General features: G+C 40.2%; 1 protein-coding gene across 11 annotated transcripts in view; it reads right to left on the bottom strand.

The window, feature by feature from the left end:
• The window catches only part of LTBP1 (latent transforming growth factor beta binding protein 1), a 398,263-nt gene that overhangs the window by 60,362 nt on the left and 318,232 nt on the right, over positions 1–19,669 (bottom strand). For all 11 annotated transcript variants that reach the window (XM_032881895.1, XM_032881898.1, XM_032881896.1 and 8 more), the window contains one exon: positions 15,934–16,059. In XM_032881895.1, the coding sequence (XP_032737786.1) occupies positions 15,934–16,059 (126 nt within the window). The remainder of the gene's footprint in view (positions 1–15,933; positions 16,060–19,669) is intronic.

Raw genomic sequence — 19,669 nt, forward strand, 5'->3', positions numbered from 1 at the left:
AAAAAAAATTTTCATAGAAGAGATAAATATAAAAGACGTTAAGCTCACGGGTAGTAAAAGGCAGATTAAAATGAGATATTTTCTCTTTAACAAATGAAAAAAAAAGGAACGAAAACTTTTTTTTTTTTTAAGATTTTAATTTTTTATTTGACAGAGATCACAAGTAGGCAGAGAGGCAGGCAAAGAGAGAGGGGGAAGCGGGCTCCCTGCTGAGCAGAGAGCCCGATGCAGGGCTCGATGTGGGGCTGGATGTGGGGCTCCATCTCAGGAACCTGGGATCATGACCTGAGCTGAAGGCAGAGGCTTTAATCCACTGAGCCACCCAGGTGCCCTGCTTCCTTTTTTTTTTTTTTTTTTAAGATTTTTATTTATTTATGACAAATAGTGATAGTAAGAGAGGGAACACAAGCACAGAGGAGCTGGAGAGGGAGAAGCAGGCTCCCCGCTGAGCAGGGACCCCCCCCCATAACTATGGGGCTCAATCCCAGGATGCCCGGATCATGACCTGAGCTGAAGGCAGGCGCTTAACAACTGAGCCACCCAGGTGCCCCGAACATATGCTTCTTGAGAGTGTTAAGAGCTAGGTCTCACTTGGGTATTGATGGAAGCAGAAACCAGCAGAACATTTCTGGAAGGCAAGGTGGTCTCAGGTGTAGGTAAGGCCTGTAAGGTTGTCCTTTGATCTTGTATTAGTGTCTTACAATCTAGTCTAGGGACATGATCACTGATAAAAATAAACATGTATATAGACATGTATTCACTGAGCACTAAATGGCAACAACAACAAAAGAAACAGTCTATCTCCATAATTCAGAAGATACTTTTACAAATACATGGTACAATCATGCTATGGAATTATGAGGTCATCAAAAATTTGTTTTTAAAGATCAATAAAATACAAATAATATAATGCAAAGCAGAAAGGTAAAAATAAAAGGTATAAAGATCTTATTTAAACACTTAAATTAAAACCCTACAAAACAAAGAGGATGAATATTAACTGGCAGGCAGAAAAATGATTTTATACTTGTAAAGTCACAAAAACTTCAGTACTTAATGATTTTCTAAATTTTATGCAATGAGCACATGCTACTCTTAAAATCAGAAAAATTACTTATTTGAAAAAAATTATTTGAAGGTACTAAAAGGAGAAAATTCTTTGAGTGTATACCCAAGTATAGATGGCACCCTAACCAGAAAAAGCGAATAAAACTATATAAATAAAAGTAGAATATTCATTAATATTCTAAAAAGAATTTAAAAACTGAGAACATTTAAACATCTCTTTCAATTCAACTAAGCTTAGAATGTCTTTTTTTTAAAAAAATCTCTATTTTAAAATCAAGTATTTTGCTTGAAAATGATAAAAATTACATGAGGGGCCCCTGGGTGGCTCAGTCAGAGCTCAGTCTGAGTCTGATTTTGGCTCAGACACTTCTCAGGGTCATGATTTCAGGATCCTGGGTTCGAGCCCCACATCAGCCTCCCTTCTTGGCCTCAGCAGGAGTCTGCTTCTCCCTCTCCCTCTGCAACTCCCCCTCCTTTGCTCGCTGTCTCTCTCTCTCTCAAATAAGTAAAATCTTTTTAAAAAAATTACATAAGAAAAATGTTATTATTAATAATAGAACACACATATTTTAAGTTAAAAAACCACAGGAGTTCTCAATAATCGCAACTACAATTGAAAGCAAGCAAAAAGAAAAAATTTCATGATTTTTAATCTAGCCAAGTTTTTTTGTCTGTTGTATATAAAGCTGTATTTGTCTAGTTTCAAAAACTCTGGAGACCCTGCCCAAAAGTATAATTTTCTGAACATTCATTCAGAGATTCTGTTGAATGAAAACTAAAAGCACTTTAGACTTAATCCCTTCCTCCAATACAAATGGCAAATTCCCAGTTATAAATGTTTTCTACTGAAGAATGACTTTCCTGCAGTATACAGTTGAGTACTGTATGCAATTTTACTTTTCACTGTGTGAAAATAAACCTTGGGCATATGTTTCAAATCCCAAACTTATTTTATTTTTCTTTCATACACTGTTTCATTACAAATCATAGGGAAACATTCTTCAAAAATATGTATAAAGAAGAAGGGTAGGAAGGGATTGGTATAATAATAAAAACTCCAGAAGGCAGCCAAAAAAAAAAAAAAAAAAAGGAAAAAGAGATGAGACAAATGGAAAACAGAGTAGATTTGAACCCCCAATACCAGTAATTATGCTAAATGTATATGAACTAAATTCTCCAATTAAAAGACACAGATTGTCAATCTGGATTTAAAAAAACTACCATATCCTGGTTACTTCTAAGAAAAGGGCCCTTTCAAAATAAGAACATGGAGAAGTGAGAAAAGACAAACCATGCAAAATCTAATCAAAAGAGACATATGTAATTATACTGATAAAAGACAAAGTAGATTTAAAGACTAGATGCACTGAGAGAGACAAACTGGGACATTTCAAAGAAATAAAAGCATCAATACACCAGTAAGTCACAAAAACTTCACTATTTAATTCCACGGTCTGACAATATATAAAACAAAACCCAGAAAACTAAAATCAGAAACGGATAAATTTCCATAATAATGGGAGATTATAAAACACCCCTTTAGTAAATTATGTAGCTAGCAGACAAATACACAATAGAGCTATTAATGATCTAAACAACTTGCAAACTGGGCCCTAATTAGCCTATATAGATCCAACTGCAAAATACACATTGTTTTCAAGTACACAAGGAATGTTTACCAAAACTTACCATATTCTGCACCCCAACAAATTCGAAGGATTGAAATCATTGAAATTATGTTCTCTGGCTAGAGAGGTATTTAGGTATAAATAAAAAATAAAAAAAAATTCCCCAAGTGTCTGGATATTAAGCAAAACACCTCTAAATAATTCACTGGTTAAAGAAAAAAAAATGACAATGCATTTGTAGTACTTTTATCTGAATAGCAAAAAACATATCAAATCTTGTAGCCGCAGATGAAGCCATTCATAGAAAGAAATATATAGCCATAAATATATATCAGAAAAGAATACACATATTATAGAAAAGAAGTTTGAAAACCCAGTGATCTAAGGATCTATGTCAAGAAGTTATAAAGACAAATGAAGCCCAAAGAAAGACTATAAAACAGAAATTAACATAATAGAAAACAAAGAGAAAAATCAACAGAAGTTGTTCCTTTGCAAAGACTAACACCTATGAAACACTGATTAAGAACAAAACAAAGAAAGCACAAATTACTAAATAAAAAATGAAAGGCATCACTAACACATTCTACAGACATTAAGGAGAGATAAGAAAAAGTCAACTTGGTGTCAATGAATTGGAAATTTACCTAAAATTTTACCTAACATGGATAAGGTCCTTGAAAAAGAAAGTTACCAAAACTGTCATGAATGGTCCAAGAACTGAGACCATTACTTCATCTTTTAAAGAAATCTTAATTGCAATTTAAAAAACTTTCACAACATCCCCCCACACAAACACACACACAGACACACAAAACAAAACCAAAAACTTCCAGGCCCAAATGATTTTACTTGTGAATTCTTCAAGGAAGTCAGGAAGGAACTAACATGAAGTTTTTAAAAAAGATTTTATTTATTTATATAAGAGCTAGAGTGAGCAAGAGAGACAGTGAGAGCCCACAGCAGGGGCAAAGGGAGAGGGAGAAGCAGGGTCCCTGCTGAGCAGATAATCTGGGGCAGGACTTGATCCCAGGACCCTGGGACCACGACCTTAGCTGAAGGGAGACACCCAACCAACTGAGCCACCCAGGCATCCCTAACACCAATCCTACATATACTTTTCCACAAAAACCCAGAGGGGGCACTTTCAAATTTAGTTTATGAAACCAGAAAAACCTTGAGTCTACAACTTCACAGAACATTCAAAGAAAGGAATATTAAAGATTAATCTCTCTAATGAACACAGATGCACATATTCTCAATGAAATGTCAGCAATTGAACTCCAGGGATATACTGTATAAGGATACTATAGGATGACTGTTAGGTTTATTATAAGAATGTAAAGGCATTTTTTACTAAAAAAAAAAAAAAAAATCAATATGGCTTAAATGTGTATGTGGTGGTGGGCAGGGGAGCTACCATGATTTATAGCATGTCAAAGCTAGCACAAGACAGATGTCACGCGGGGTCCAGCACTCTAGACCTGGATTCTCAGCCCTGGATTATTTATGCTTGAACTGCTACACAGAGAGAAATAAACTTTTATCTTGTTTAAAACAAACATATGGGGGCACCTGGGTGGCTCAGTGGGTTAAGCCTCTGCCTTCAGCTCAGGTCATGGTCCCAGGGTCCTGGGATCGAGCCCCACATCGGGCTCCCTGCTCAGTGGGGAGTTTGCTTCTCTCTCTCTCTCTCCCTCTCTCCCTGGCCTTTGTTCTCTCTCTCTCTTTTACTCTCTCTCTCTCAAATAAATAAAATCTTTTTTAAAAAGTGTATCATCATGACTTTAGGGTTTGCAAAGACCACAGACACAAAAATTACTAAACTCAAATGAAATAATTAAAACACTGGCCTTCATTAAAATTAAGAACTTGGCTTCATTTCTTTAGACAGTTGTATTGAGCCCCTCATTTTGAAGAGGTCTGTTATGCAGGATTAGATAACTAAAACAATACCCAAAAAACTAATAAGGATATGAAAAGTTGGGGAACATCAGCCCTCACAAAGGAAATGCAAATGGACAGACACCATGACGAGCGATCCCTTACTAAGCAAGGCTAACCTTGAAAAGAAATGACAGCACCAGTGGTTGGCAAGGAGGTGGAACTGAAACGCTCAGAAATCGCTCTGGGCAGTGTGAACCAGGACTCTGAGAGCCAGCTGTATCTATGCCACGGAGACATTCTTTATACAATGAAATGCCATACAGCAACGAAGATGAAACTTGCAAACATGATGCTGGATGAAAGAAGTCAGACACCAATGAGTGCCTCCCGTATGAGTCCACCAATAAGATGTTCAAAAACAGGTACAAAAACAAAGCCAGGGTAACTAAGACAAAATAGAACTCTGTTTGGGTCATGGAGAGGGGAGTGGGTTAAAAGTAGGAAAAAGCTCGAGGGGGAGTTCGGGAAGCTCATTACCAAGTGCGCTCACTCTGTAAAAGTTCACCAAGCCATACTCTTATGATTCATGCACTTTTATGTATTTTAAGCAATTAGAAAGTTTAAAAAGAAGAGCCAATCCACACTGCTTTATTTCTTGGTTAAAGACCATCTTACCCATTTCAAAAAGTTCATTTTCTTTCTCTCTCTCTCTCTCTCTCTCTCTCACTGGTAAGAGGTATAGATTAGACTAAAATATTAAGGGACTCTGAATAGTAATCCTGATCACCATTCCCTATCTGTCCAATAATAAGCCAAATACTGTGAAATTTAATTTCTTCCAAGTAGAAAAAAAAGTCAAGCTATTTTTTTTTTTTTTGATAGGAATATAGGTGGATATAAGAGAGCATATGTGGTGGCACCTGGGTGGCTCAGTGGGTTAAAGCCTCTGCCTTTGGCTCTGGTCATGGTCTCGGGGTCCTGGGGTCAAGCCCCACATCGGGCTCTCTGCTCAGCGGGGACCCTGCTTCCCCCTCCCTGTCTCTGCCTGCTTCTCTGCTTACTTGTGATCTCTGTCAAATAAATTAAAAAAAAAAAAAAAGAGAGAGAGCATATGTGACACAACAGTCTTCCTTAAAAATGTAACTACATTTTTATGTGACCCACTGCAAGTCAAGGGAATTATGTGATTCTCTGTCCCTAATATGCTTCTTCTTTTTTGGTCTTAGAGAAGGTTGAGAATTATTATGGAGTTTTTAAATCTTTTATTTAAGATTATAACAGCATTTCTATGTATTCAGAACAGACTAGAATTCTAATATTCTAGGATAACTAATTTAGGAATTATTATTATTTAAACATATAATAGAAAATGGAAGACACATTTAAGGTTCGAAGGGAAGATCATATTTGATGGTTAAGCATTAATGATGAGACCCGAGATCTGGACCAGAGCCCTTGTCAGCTCTGCCCCTCTCCAGAGTCCACCTGAATCACTGCGAGTGGGTCCCAGTTACCGTCTCTCTCCCCACTCATATGGCCCCCACATAAGTTTAAAGATAAACAGAGTGAGTAAAACAACCTTTTACATGAGGATAAAATATAAAAATTAGTAAGATTTTATTTTTATTTTTTTTAAAGATTTTATTTATTTATTTGACAGAGATCTCAAGTAGGCAGAGAGGCAGGCAGAGAGGGGAAGGGAAGCAGGCCCCCTGCTGAGCAGAGAGCCCGGGGCGGGGCTCGATCCCTGAGGGGAAGGCAGAGGCTCTAACCCACTGAGCCACCCAGGCGCCCCCCAAATTAGTAAGATTTTAAATTTTGTGATTTTGTTTGAACACCTGAAAGAGTCCTAAGAATTTTTCAAGAATTCAAATTAAGTCCTTGACTCTCACTTACATTGGGTTTTCAAAGACAATGCAGTGGGACAAAGGTATAGAAGATTATCTCTTTGTCATCCAAAATGAGGTCAAGAATGAAAATCCTGATGAACGAAATCGTCTTAGATTCATTCCTTTAAAAAAAATCCAAGAAGAGTATTTCAGCCTTTACATTTCAAATTGTCTTAACAAGTTGATGCAGTGAGAGACCAAGAACATGGGGGAAATGCTCTGGGTCTCGGGGATCCTCATGCAGGGGGTTCACAAGGCTCAGCTTCTATAGCTGGAGAGGACATGCGTCAGGAAACAGGTTCAACAGCCTGCAGTATGCCCTGGGCGTCTGTCTTCCCTCTCAGAGAACCAGGACACAGGGTGGGGAAGCCACTGTGTGTGACAGATGTTTGTTCAATTACAATAAAAAAAACCCCCAAAACCCTCAATATTATCGGCTAAAATCCAAAACTAAGTATCTGTGACACTTAGAGGAAAAATTCCGAATTGAGTTGAAAAGCAGGGCATTTTCAATGAGACATAAAACACTCTTTCTTTGGACAAAACCTAAACCTGTATACACAAGTCATTTAGGTTTCTTTTGACAAAAAGAGAATCGCAGCATATTTCTGAATTCAAAAAGCCGTTTTTTCCCATTATGGACTGACAAATTTTTATATAAAAACTGGAAAAGTGAATGAGAAGGATTACATTTGCTACAGAAAAGAAACATTCCTTAAAATGTGAAGGGAAGAAATGAGAAGAAAGCTTTTAAAAAAAAAAAAAACCTTCTCTGCTCCTGAAGGTAAAGAATAATCCTAATTTGCTGTTATACAATGGGCTACCACATAAAGTATTTGAATATTCCATGGGGAATAAATTCCATGCCACTCAGAAAAATGTCCCCTTAGATACTTACAGAAAATAGCTTGAACTTCAATTGCATGTTGCTAACACAATTACTTGCAAAAGATAATGTGTGAAATAGAATTTGTGTTTTTTTACACTCTATAAAATTTTTAAAATGCACTGTTTTCTCTGAATATATTTATTTATAACCACTGAATTATCTTTGCATTAATTTAATAGCTGTAGATTTTTACAACCAAGATTTTTCCAAAAAATAAACATCTTCCTCTAACTTTAGAGTCATACTGTACATTTTCTCTTTTCATATAGTCTTTCTTATGCTAAAAGGTGCTGCCAACGAGGACCGGGAGAGAGCCCTAAGCACAGGCCAAACACATCAAACCCCAGATTCATCTTTTTGACACTTAGGCCCCAAAAGCAACATAGGATCGGCCAAAAAAAATTCCCATTTTTTTTCACCATTCTAATTTTTCTCTTTCTATATTCAAATAGGAGGCCAAGAAAGATCAGTTATGAAACCACAGAAAATAGACAGTGTATCTCTAGAAATAACTTCAGCATTTAAATGCAAATAAACATCAGCATTAGCCATCAGTTTATTGGCAATTGATTCATGAACCGTTTTAAAACCTGCCATCTTTTAAAACTTAGGGGGTCAATAGGAACAGTCATCTAGAACTCTTAGGGAAAACAAAGGGTAAGGAATTAAAGCAAATTATGTATAAATGGATTACTATCCTATATTTTGTATGATTTATATAATTTACATTAAATAAATTTGGGATTTAGAAGTAGATAGAATATATGTAGTATTTCATTTATATCCAGACCTAGACTTAGAACTAACAGACAATTTAATTCACAAATACTTACGTAATCGGACTGTATGTTGTGTATTTTGTAAGCACTGATAACACAAATAAGTGTTAGATGCTCCCTCCTTTTAGATGTCCACATGTTAAGGAAACAAATGGCAACATAACTAGGGTTTCAATGTAAAAAGTCCTAACACACTGTACAGAACTCACATTCATGGACATCTATGGGGACAGGCTCCATTCTAGTGGATACTTGTCAACACCCATCCACATACTTAACTCTTACAATGACTCCATGAATGCATTATGCATGTGGGGAACTTAGGCCGATGTACCTTAAGTAAATTCCTTAAGTTTACACAGCTCAGACGTAGAGTAAGAGTTCAAGCCCACGAACTGGAATCCACAGCCTAAATGGTTTTTTGTTTGTTTGTTTGTTTTTTAAGATTATACTTATTTATTTGAGATAGAGTGAGAGAGAGCACGCACAAGGAGGGGGAGCAGCAGGCAGAGGGAGAAGCAGGCTCTCCAGGGAGCCGATAGCCCCATGCGGGGCTCGATCCTAGGACACAGAGATCATGACCTCGGCTGAAGGCAGATGCTCACCCAGGGGCCCCCACAGCATGAATTTTTTTAAAAAAATATTTAATTAATTTATTTGACAGAGAGAGAGACAGAGAGAGAGGGAACACAAGCAGGGGGGGAAGGAGAGGGAGAAGCAGGCTTCCTGCCAAGCAGGGAGCCTGATGTGGGGCTTGATCCTAAAACCCTGGGATTATGACCCGAGCTGAAGGCAGATACTGAATGACTGAGCCACCCACGCCCCCTCACACCCTAAATTCTTAACCATTTCTGTACCCAATGTACACCCTAAATTCTTAACCATTTCTGTACCCAATAACTATTCAGGGTGTGCTTGAAAGAATTAAGTCTTCAAAAAATAGGAAAGACTGCCCAAAAGTACACAATACATTCAATTTGGAGTCATCTTATCGTACCTGCTTCCTGATATTCCAGGATGAGTTACAGACCTCCTCTTTACCTTTTCATTCATGCACTGTTTATTTTGCCCTAATTATTCTCAACACCATACAGCTGTGAACAAGACCGATCGAGAGGTCTCATCAACCTCAGCATCCAGGAGTGGGGTCTGACAATAAACTACAAGAGAAAGAGAAAGAAAAAGGTGGCTAAAAGGGAGCAAAAGAGGGAACAGGAAGTGTTAGAGGGTGAATGTGAGAAAGGGTGGCCAGAAAGGTTTCCCCGAGAAAGACATTTGAATAAAGACCTATAATAGAGGTGACCATCTCTACACTTCTTAGTGTAATAAATTTCCTTGTTTTAAGCTGTTCATTGCAGCCAAAAGCATTCCAGTTAATACTCACCCTATCCATTGGTTTGTCATGAAGATTATATGAGAAAATTGGTACAATGTACTTAGCATCATGCCTGGTTCCCAAGGAGAAGTCAACAAATGAAATCATTTTTAATAAAGTCATGACATCCACTACAGGAAGCACCTCCAGTCTACTCATGCTGGGAGTCCTACCAGGGAATATTCCATCAGCAGAATGCCCAACAAATACCCAATTCTGGAATCGATGTATTAAATACTACAACTGAAGCCTAATGTATACAAATACTACTCACAACAACTTTCCGTGACCTACTGAGTATTTTATTTACAAAGGACATCGAAGGACTCATGAAAGTAGCTGCAGGGAGACTGATGCCCCAGCCAAGCGCTGGGTGGCAGCAGAAGGTGTGAGGGGGAAGCAGACTATCTACAGACTTCACTTTCTGGCAGTTCCAGGTCTGTTTTTTGGCTGCAAGGAAAGTGTTTACTTCTCCGTCTATGAAAAGATGATTTTCCATAGCTCTGGGGTTTTAAAAGGTCAGCGGTGATAAAAGGCTTAGGAAGAGTTCTTGAATTTCTCTGCTACTATTATGAATTTCTTTATAAAAATGTTGATATACGGAAGACAATCAAGCAATGCATGGAAAATATGTATTCCAGATCCAAAAGCAGCTTATTCCAGCAAAATTTCCTCAGCTCTCTCCCTAATGATTTAAACATCCATTTTTACTCACTTCTGCAGAAGTGCATTCACAGGAGTGAGCGTGAAGAACAGTAGCCTTTACAGCAGGAAGCCCTTCTTTACCTGGAATGTTGTAAGATCCTTTTCCTTTTTACATGGGGGGTAAAGAGGATCTTATTATTAATCTAAATGATCTTTCTTTAGAAATGAAACATTCAGGTTGTATTCTCTTACTAGATTTTTCATTTTGGGACCCTAAAGCTACTTAAAAAAAAAAACAACAACCCCAAAACCCCAAAAAACAACAACAACAAAATAAAGCTGAAAAATCTTTGGGCCAAGTGGCCACATGTAATATATTACTGAGTCAGGGCACTTCAATGTCCTACTTGGCTAAATCCATTTTAAAAACTATTTTCTCCTTGGTGACAGGAAGTTCTATCTCTGTGCCACAAAACCTTCAAAATGCCTCAGTGCACAGTCAGCAATGGTTTTATACTTTCTTTCCATACTCTCCCTAGAAAATGTACCAAAAATCTGAGAACACCATGCTTGCTCCAGATTAGTTTTTATTTCTTCCATTTGGCAAAAGTTGCCTTTACCGTATTTTCTGGTTCCCACGAACACAAAATTAGCCTCAGAGTTTGAACCTAACTTCTTTTAGGCTTTTTTTTTTTTTTTTTTTTTTTTAGTAATGTCTACACCTAATACGGGGCTCGAACTCACAACACTGAAATCAAAAGTCACAGGCTCTACTGACTGAGCCAGCCAGGTGCCCCTCTTTTAGTGTTTCTGATATCACCATTCTCCGCAAAGTTCAGGAAGCTAGCCATCCTGACCACATGCCTCTGATTATGTTCTCCCTTTCTACTGAGTGAGTTAGCAAGAAGCAGTTTGTAAAAGATATCCTAAAAAGTTACAGGATTAGAATCACTAGGGCCATTTAACAACAGGACTGGATTCTTTGAATACGTTGGGATTCAGGGTTTAGTCACATGTTATAAGAAGTCCACTTCCCATCTTTTTAGTTGTCAAATTTGGAATCAGCATTAGAATTCTTTTGAAAGTGGGAGCAGAAGCTTCTGAGCACATAGCCTGACTGCGGTATTATTTTAAAAAGTAAGAAATAACAACCAGGGGTGGAAAATATAGGGAGAACATGGAATTAAAATGAAGGGTTTTGATTTTTTTTCCTTATGAAAAACAGGTAATGTTTTTCATAAGACTAACTTGAATGTCTGACTTTTAAAAACAGACGTTATTTTCAAGAGTAGTTTCAGGTTCACAGTAAAATTTTACTGCAAGTTCCCATAATCCCGTCTCCCCAACCCCCGTCCTCTCGCCCAGTCTCCCTCACCATCAACCTCCCTGAACATTTGTTATGACGGATGGACATACACTGACATGCCATTATCAACCCACGTCCGTGGTTTACATTAGGGTTTGCTCTTGGCGATGTACTCTGAGTTGTACTCCCCTGTCAAAACAGAACTCATGTGGGCAAGACACTAACGGCCTCAGCAGACAATCTTGTCCCCTCTGTTCTAGGATTGACAGGCTATTATTCCTCAGCCGGGGGATGACCAGTGTGAAAAAGGTACTGATAAGGCTTCATTTGTTACCCAGACACAAAATTTCTCTGATTTCTCTTCATATAGAGACAGAATGGCCAATTCAGCCCACTCGAATTAGTATGGTGCCAGCTTTCCATTCCCTGCTCCAGCCCTCAAATCTCCCTTACCCTGCTCTACTTCCTTTTCCCACAGGGCTTCTGTCTTTCAAGCCCATTATGTAGTTTACAAAAAAGAAGGCATTGATGTTGTTCACCGACAGAGCCCCAGGACAGAGAACGGTGGCTGGCACCTAGCATACACGGAATATTTGTCAAATGAACCAGTGAGGATGCTTTCTATAAGAAAAGGCTTCAGGGAAGGATTTTGGCCATGGTTTGGAGGCCTGATGAGCCATGACTAACCAGGTTCTGTGAGCTACCAGTGCTGTGTTGCTGGGATCCTTCAAGGTCCCTGCTAGACTGGGTGTGAACAGGCTGGCAAGCACAGTGAGGTCTAGACATGTCTGATGGCCCCAAATATATAAACTCTCATTCAACCGGGATGCCCAATAGGGAGAGCACCACGGCCGCTGGCCAGAGCAGTGTGCAGAGACCCATGTGAGTCATGATGCGAAGTGAGAAGCCGGGGGGTGGGGGGAGGCACCTCTTCACACAGGTCAGGGGACAGACGCGTGACACATAGGAATCTGATGGTCACAAGTTTCCCCGCTCTCCCATTCCCACACATTCTGCTGTGATGATGAACCCAAACCCTGGGTCAGCTTATCTATACACGGGATGATCGATATTTTTCATGAGTTAAAGCTCTGCAACAACAATAACAACAACAACAACAACAACAACAACAAAGGAAAAAATAAAAGAGCAAAAGAACTGTGATTTTTAAAAACACATGAATAAGATAAACTGGGACACAGAACAGTGAACTTCGTTAAAGAGGTGAAACATTTCCTTTGCTTTTCTACACAAGATAAACACTCTGGCTAGAGGACACAGGGGTGGTGGCAGGAGGAGAGGAACCACAGTTCGAGGAAGAAAAGAAGGCAGAGAGGAGGAAGTCCATCAGAAGAGCCCAGTTTCCCTGCACTTTCCAACACCCATGTGTGGGACGGGAGAAAAACGACCTGCATTATATATATATTTCAGGGGGAAAGATAGAGACGATCTTAAGCAGGCTCCACACTCAGTGCGGAAGCCGGTCTGTGGGGCTCTATCTCACAACCCTGAGATCATGACCTGAGCCAAAATCAAGAATTGGATGCTTAACTGGTTGAGCTACCCAGGCACCCTGATAACCTGTATTTATTTATTTTTTTTAAAGATTATTTATTTATTTCACAGAGATCACCAGTAGGCAGAGAAGCAGGCAGAGACAGAGAGAGGGGAGGAAGTAGGCTCCCCGCGGAGCAGAGAGCCCGACGCAGGGTTTGATCCCAGGACCCCGGGATCATGACCTGAGCCGAAGGCAGAGGCTTCAACCCACTGAGCCACCCAGGCGCCCCAGCTTCTACCCCTAAAGCATAACCGTGTTCTATTGTTTAAGGGCAAAAACACAATTCTCTGTATGTTCTATTTCCTTATTTATCCCAGATTGCCCTCCTGCAACGTAGGCTCCCAGTGGACCAGAACAGGGCTTTGCCTGGGACAAGACAGGCACTCGGTACGCGAGTGAACGGATGAACAGTTCACTCACCACGGACCTCCCACTCTACTCCCGCTGAACGTCTAAGAACACTGCTGTCCTTCACGTGCCGTAGGAGAATCGAGGTGTGCCTCCTTCCTCTCTCAGGTACATGCTCCCAGAACACTATGTACAGAAGGGCAAGGAAGGATCCCACGGTGCTGTTTTTATTTCTGTACAATCCGCCATGCTACCCGAAAGCCGGAAGAGTCGGTTCTGTCAGAGTATGCCTCGTCACTGTGCTTTAGGAAGTGGCACCAGACACAAAGAAAGCCACGGGAAATCGGGGAAGGGCCCTCCTTCCCTCAGCTGGGCCAGACACAGCCCAGCTTACAGCAGATTATGCCAGCCCTGCGTCCACCAGTCTCCGGCTGCTTAAACCCGAAGTTCAGAAACAAGCTGGTGGACGGGCACGAGGAGAGCCCGTCCCTTCTCAGTGCTAACGCAAGTCCTGTGCACATCAGTTCCGCAGCTAGCCCCAATCACATGGGCTGGCTTCACCCTACACCACAGCCTGGGGTAGAATCAGGACATTCTGCAACTGCCACAAGTTTCAGGTTCAGTCCAACACAAGAAAATCTGGACCAGTTTAATGCAGTGGAGTAAGCCCACAAAAAATGAAAGCTTTGCAAAGCTTCTTCTAGAAAGAGAATAACATGCCTAATACCCTGGGAGATTTCTAGTTACACTACCATCTATCGACACAGTATTCTAAATTATCTGTTTTATTACTTATAAAACTGTCCAGTTTCTAGAGTAAAAAAAAAAAAAATGGGGGCCAAGTGTCAAAGAAAGTATACTGAAGTATAGTAATTTACAAAGACCTAGAGGTTCTCTAAAAACACATTTTAAAATTCAAGTCTTTGCCAAGTAGATGCCTAACAGAATGGAGAACTGCAAGTGAATTAGGGTGATTATATAACTCTTGAGTTGCAGCAATCGGTATTTAAAAAGACACGGAATTAAAAGAAAATCGCTTAGACAAAATGGAGGTGAAGGTTATTTATACTGGTATATTCTTCCGGAAGAGTAACTCTGGCTTGTGAGCATAGGAAGGGACCTGTGTTTTTTTCTGAACATAATTTCTGCACAGCACCACCACTGGTGTTATAAGGTGGACCATTTTTCAAGGAAGGAAGCCCTTATAATCCATGTTCCAGACCCAAATGAAGAATCAAGCCTGCATCTTTCTGGAATGTGGGGAAATGTGCATTCTGCACATCGGTGTCCTCCGAGACCCAGGTGCGCTAGCACTGTGGCCCTCTGCCGGGAATGCTGTGGTCTGTGCACCACAAAGTGTTTCTTAAGAACTCCAGGCTCAAGGTCTAAATAAAAAATTCAGGTAAAACTCGAATCACCGTACCACGGAATCCTTGCAAACCCCCAGGGCCACCTTTAATGATGTTTTTCCCCATTTCCCAATGTCTGAGGGCTTCCAAACCCCTCAAAATCCGCTTGCTCAAACCGCACCCACACTCTCTCTCTTTCACTTGAAGCCAAATCTGGCATAAATGTTTTGTCTACTCAGCAGGAGAGTGATTTCAACAATCTCCTGCATTTTATAAGATCAGTTCCTTCTTCCCAAGATAATAATTAGTTTCAGATGAACCTGGTCGCTGTTCCTCGGCTCCATTCCACTGTGGTACAAGCAAGGAGAGGAGGCACTTCCTGCTGAGCTCTTTTTCAGAGCGAAGAATTTGGGTACTATCACAGGCCTGGGACAGAACCTTTGTGATTTACTTCTTTACAACTTAGCTGGCTTTTGATGACCTAGATGTTCCAAGAGATGGACTGAAATCACGATGATGGGAATCTTCTCAGTTTACTTTTAGAATGGTTCGGATGAATTATTCCTCAATTTATCAAACTCTAATAAATCATTAAGAACATAAATCTCAGGACTATGAACAGTTCTGTATCCCTGCAAACACACCGAGGTTGCAAAGAGAAAGCCAATGTTGTTATCTGAATATCTTACAACACAATTAACTTTTTAGAAGGTAATAAATACCAGTGGGCAAGGACATACACCAACCCACAGCTAAGGATGTTAGAGAAACAACTGGAAAATCCCTGCTGACAGTGCTTCAGAGAAGAATCACACAAGACATGTTTATAATGGTGAAGACTATCGTACGTCTTTTAATCAAAACTGGCAGTCTTGAGTTGTATCAAGGAGGCTGCTTACAGGTCCTCTGGGTCTCCCCCATGGACCTAAAATCATCATGTCCTGCATGTTTCCATGAATTAATTCAGTACCAGCAGTGGAATCACCTGTGAGTACTAGCATCATTATAACCTTAGGTCATCCTATGCGTGAATCCCAGCAATTCCTGACCGTGAATGTGGGCAGGAGTCACCTTGATACATACATGCCTGGACGCCTTAAATCAGGAGTGTCTCATAGTGTCTTCCGGTGTTTGCCTGTTTCACAGAAAGTGATCTCCTCCCTCTCTGCTTTATCAGGAGATAATTATAGGCCTCCTGACGGTTTATCTTACCTTCACATGTACGGCCATCTGCAGAAATTGAGAAACCCTGTTCGCAGACACAGTGAAAAGAACCATCTGTGTTGAGACACTCTCCACGAGGACCACAGCGTCCGGGTCGTTCGCATTCATTAATATCTGGAATTGAAACGAGTTCCAAATATGTGAAAAAAAATTTTTTTCCTTCGGTTTCATACGATAGCAGACATACAGTAAGCAACTCTGTTACAAAACGGTCGGACGCTTATTCTGTGGCCCAAATGCGCTATTTGTACCTATACCAGACCATAAGTTTTAAGGGAGAAACAACTTTGGTTCAATTATATGAATAAGCCCATGTTCAACCATTTTCAATTTACGAGAAAAAGCATTTTCATTTTCAGATGATCAACCTAAACATACTTTTTTTAAAAGACCTATTGGAGGCTTGAGGAACACTAAGAAACAATTCCTGAGAAATGGTCATCCAGGAGCATGCTGTGTTCTTCTTCATCTTTCCCACAGCTGTTGGAGCCCCACAGCATTGTGTCCCCTCCATGCCGACTGACTCTCACAACATGAACTTTTTTTTTTAATATTTTATTTATTTATTTGACAGACAGAGATCACAAGTAGGCAGAGAGGCAGGCAGAGAGAGAGAGGAGAAAGCAGGCTCCCCGCGGAGCAGAGAGCCCGATGTGTGGCTCGATCCCAGGACTCTGGGATTATGACCTGAGCCGAAGGCAGAGGCTTTAACCCACTGAGCCACCCAGGCGTCCGCACAACGTGAACTTCTTAAGGGCAAAACAGGACATGCCTTACCAATACCCTTGGGTCCTTAATGTGGGCCTTCACAATGTCTGCTGAATATATAAATGAAACAGCCGCCCATCTATACTTGGTTGAAAATGGATAAAAGAAATAAAATACAAGAAAAAGAAGGTCTTCCAGATCAGTGAAGTTTTTATTATTTGCACAGCTTTGTGATGCCAATTCTTGAATGATGGTTAAGGGCTTAGTGCGGTGCCTAACACACAACGAAGGTCAGCAAGTGGTAGCTACAATTATTAACTCTCTTGAACATATAATGCTGTCCATGTGTGCTGACCATCTTAGCGTTAAGTCTTGTGCTGACCTGCTTGTTCTCAATGAAATGTGATGACACTCCCCATGGCCAGGGTCATGATGCACTTCTAAACATTTCCAATGCATGAAGTGAAATGTTCTATCAAGCCAGTGCTAATTATTGTGGCTACGAGTGCCCACATGACGATATTAACAACTCCTGGAGAATGGTCACTTATTCACACCGGTACTGACCCATGCAACTACCTATCTGCACGGTGTTTTAATCAGTGTTTTACTCAGCTGTGTCCCTTATTACACTGACAGCTCCTTGAAGAGAACCATGTATCAGAATGGAGTCCCCAACTCCTAGTACAGCACGTTCACAGTGTATTAGGGATGTTTGCCCACCACAAAATCTCGGTTATGGTCATTCTCTCTTAATTAAACCATGATTGGTTAAGGTACTCTTAGTTAACTGGGGCCATGAAAACTATCACAGGTCCTTGGAACCCTGCAGGCAGGAGCCCTTCTATAGAAGGCCATTGCCTTCCCTTCCTGAAGTCTCTCTTACCTTTCAGTAAAGAAGTCCTTGATGCACTTTCTTAGAAGCCCATCTTTAATTCAATTAAACCTATTTACTGAATGCTTCCTATGAGAAGTTTGAACAGGCTGGGGTCCTTGCCATTATGAAGCTCACAGTCTAACAGGGGAGGCAGGAGCCAACATGAGTAGCTGTAAAGCTTAATGGGCACATGGAAAATGTATGGATTATGAGCCCTTCCCAGTGACCTCAAGAACATGCTTACCCATCAACCCTAGAGTTCTCCTCCATAAAGTCATCCCTTTCTCTGCACCCAGGATCTCCTGGTGCTCTTCTTTTTGGCCTGTCCCCTTCGCTCTGACCCTCTGTCAACACCACTGATTTATTCATCTGTCTACATCAATCCTTAACTCTTTACCATTCTGTTGGCCATATAATTCGCATTAGCTGGCTTATCCACAGCTGAATCAAAATAAGAAACCAGAGGCACCTGGATGGCTCAGTGGGTTAAAGCCTCTGCCTTTGGCTCAGGTCATGATCCCAGGGTCCTGGGATCAAGCCCCGCATTGGGCTCTCTGCTCAGAAGGGAGCCTGCTTCCTCCTCTCTCTCTCTCTCTCTGCCTGCCTTTCTGCCTACTTGGGATCTCTGTCTGTCAAATAAATAAATAAATAAAATCTTAAAAAAAAAAAAAGTAAGAAACCAAGCAGGAATTACTCATATTTCTTAACAATCTTCCCACTCTTGTTATTGTCACTGATTTAACAGCATTTCAAGGAAGAGCAATGAATCATTTTCTACTTGACTATTTCTCAATGTGACCTCACCCTGTGAAACTCTTCACTTCTTTTACAAAATCTCCAATACCTTTTATGATTCGTCCTGACCCACTGGTAATACCTTAGACTGGGCATCTTTTTTTTTAACTCTGACCATCTCTTGGCTTTTAGTTTCATATTTTTCTTCCCAGCCTGCTGTGTTGGGTTACCTCTATCTGGGTAACAAGGTTCAATAAAGTTCCACTGGCCTGGGGGGTCAAGCCCAAGGTCCGTATCTATCTTGTGGAGCCCAAGAGGTTTTCCAGACCTCCTCCTTACTGCATCCTATGCCTCCATGTGGCCCTTTAAAAGCTGCCAAATTGCAGCTTTGCAGAGGGAATAATGCATGAAGGGCTTGCTTCAAGAGAATTCACTGATTAACAAATAATTGTCTAAAAAGTTTGATGACAGGAACTGAAGATGAATTCCCAGACTTTTTTCCAGGAAACCGCTAAGAAAGAACAACATGAGTATCTGGAACTAGAGAAACATATGCATTCAATTTGGGTTGTACTTATTGAGGCATTTCTAAACTATGCTGCTAGTAACTCAGCTGAAATCCAGACTATATTTAAGTTGGGTTTCTTTCATGGGTCTGAGATTCCACAGAAATTCACAATTTGGCATCTATAAGTCAAAATGTAAAACTGAAGTGTGTTCTGAATCTCAAATGTACACTGTCACATTCCTACAGAGATTATTAACATGGAATTGCCATGCTGTCTGCATATCAGCATTGATTTTGCTGCGGGAAGAGACTCTTAGGCTTCCAACTGAATATGCCCTACTGAATATGGAACTATCTTCAGGTTATTAGGTAAAGTTTAAAGCTTGTGTCTGTCACACACTGTCATTCATGTATGTCCCATGTTTATTAGCACTGGCCTCAATCTCATTTTCAGCATTAAAACAAACTGAAATTGACACCTCGTACAGAATGTGATCTGGTCATGAGATTAGACAGAAGTAGGCTAGGAACCTTAGGCGGACTGAAAGATCAGAAGGCTGCCTCCAGTGGCACAGCCAGAGGGAGAGGATTTAAGATGAGTGTGCATTGCTGCTATAAACAGCCTCTAATCGGAGAAGGTGGGTGATGGAGAAGATTCATAGATAATACTCTAAATGGCATTAAAACGTGTTTCAGGAATATTTTTCATTTGTTTGGATTTAAGTTTTTTAAGCAGACATATTCATTTATTCTGGAAAAAAAGAATCACCAATGTGACTGAGCTTGAAGTCAATTTAATAAGGATTTACAGTTAATAAAACATGTTTGGAGAAGTGACAGAGTTGATACCAAATCACAAATTTAATGTACTGAGAGAAGACAGTAGTATAATTAAT

The sequence above is a fragment of the Lontra canadensis genome, unplaced genomic scaffold, assembly GCF_010015895.1.
Source record: "Lontra canadensis isolate GAN:19392208 unplaced genomic scaffold, GSC_riverotter_1.0 scaffold78, whole genome shotgun sequence".
NCBI classification, from domain to species: Eukaryota; Metazoa; Chordata; class Mammalia; order Carnivora; family Mustelidae; genus Lontra; species Lontra canadensis.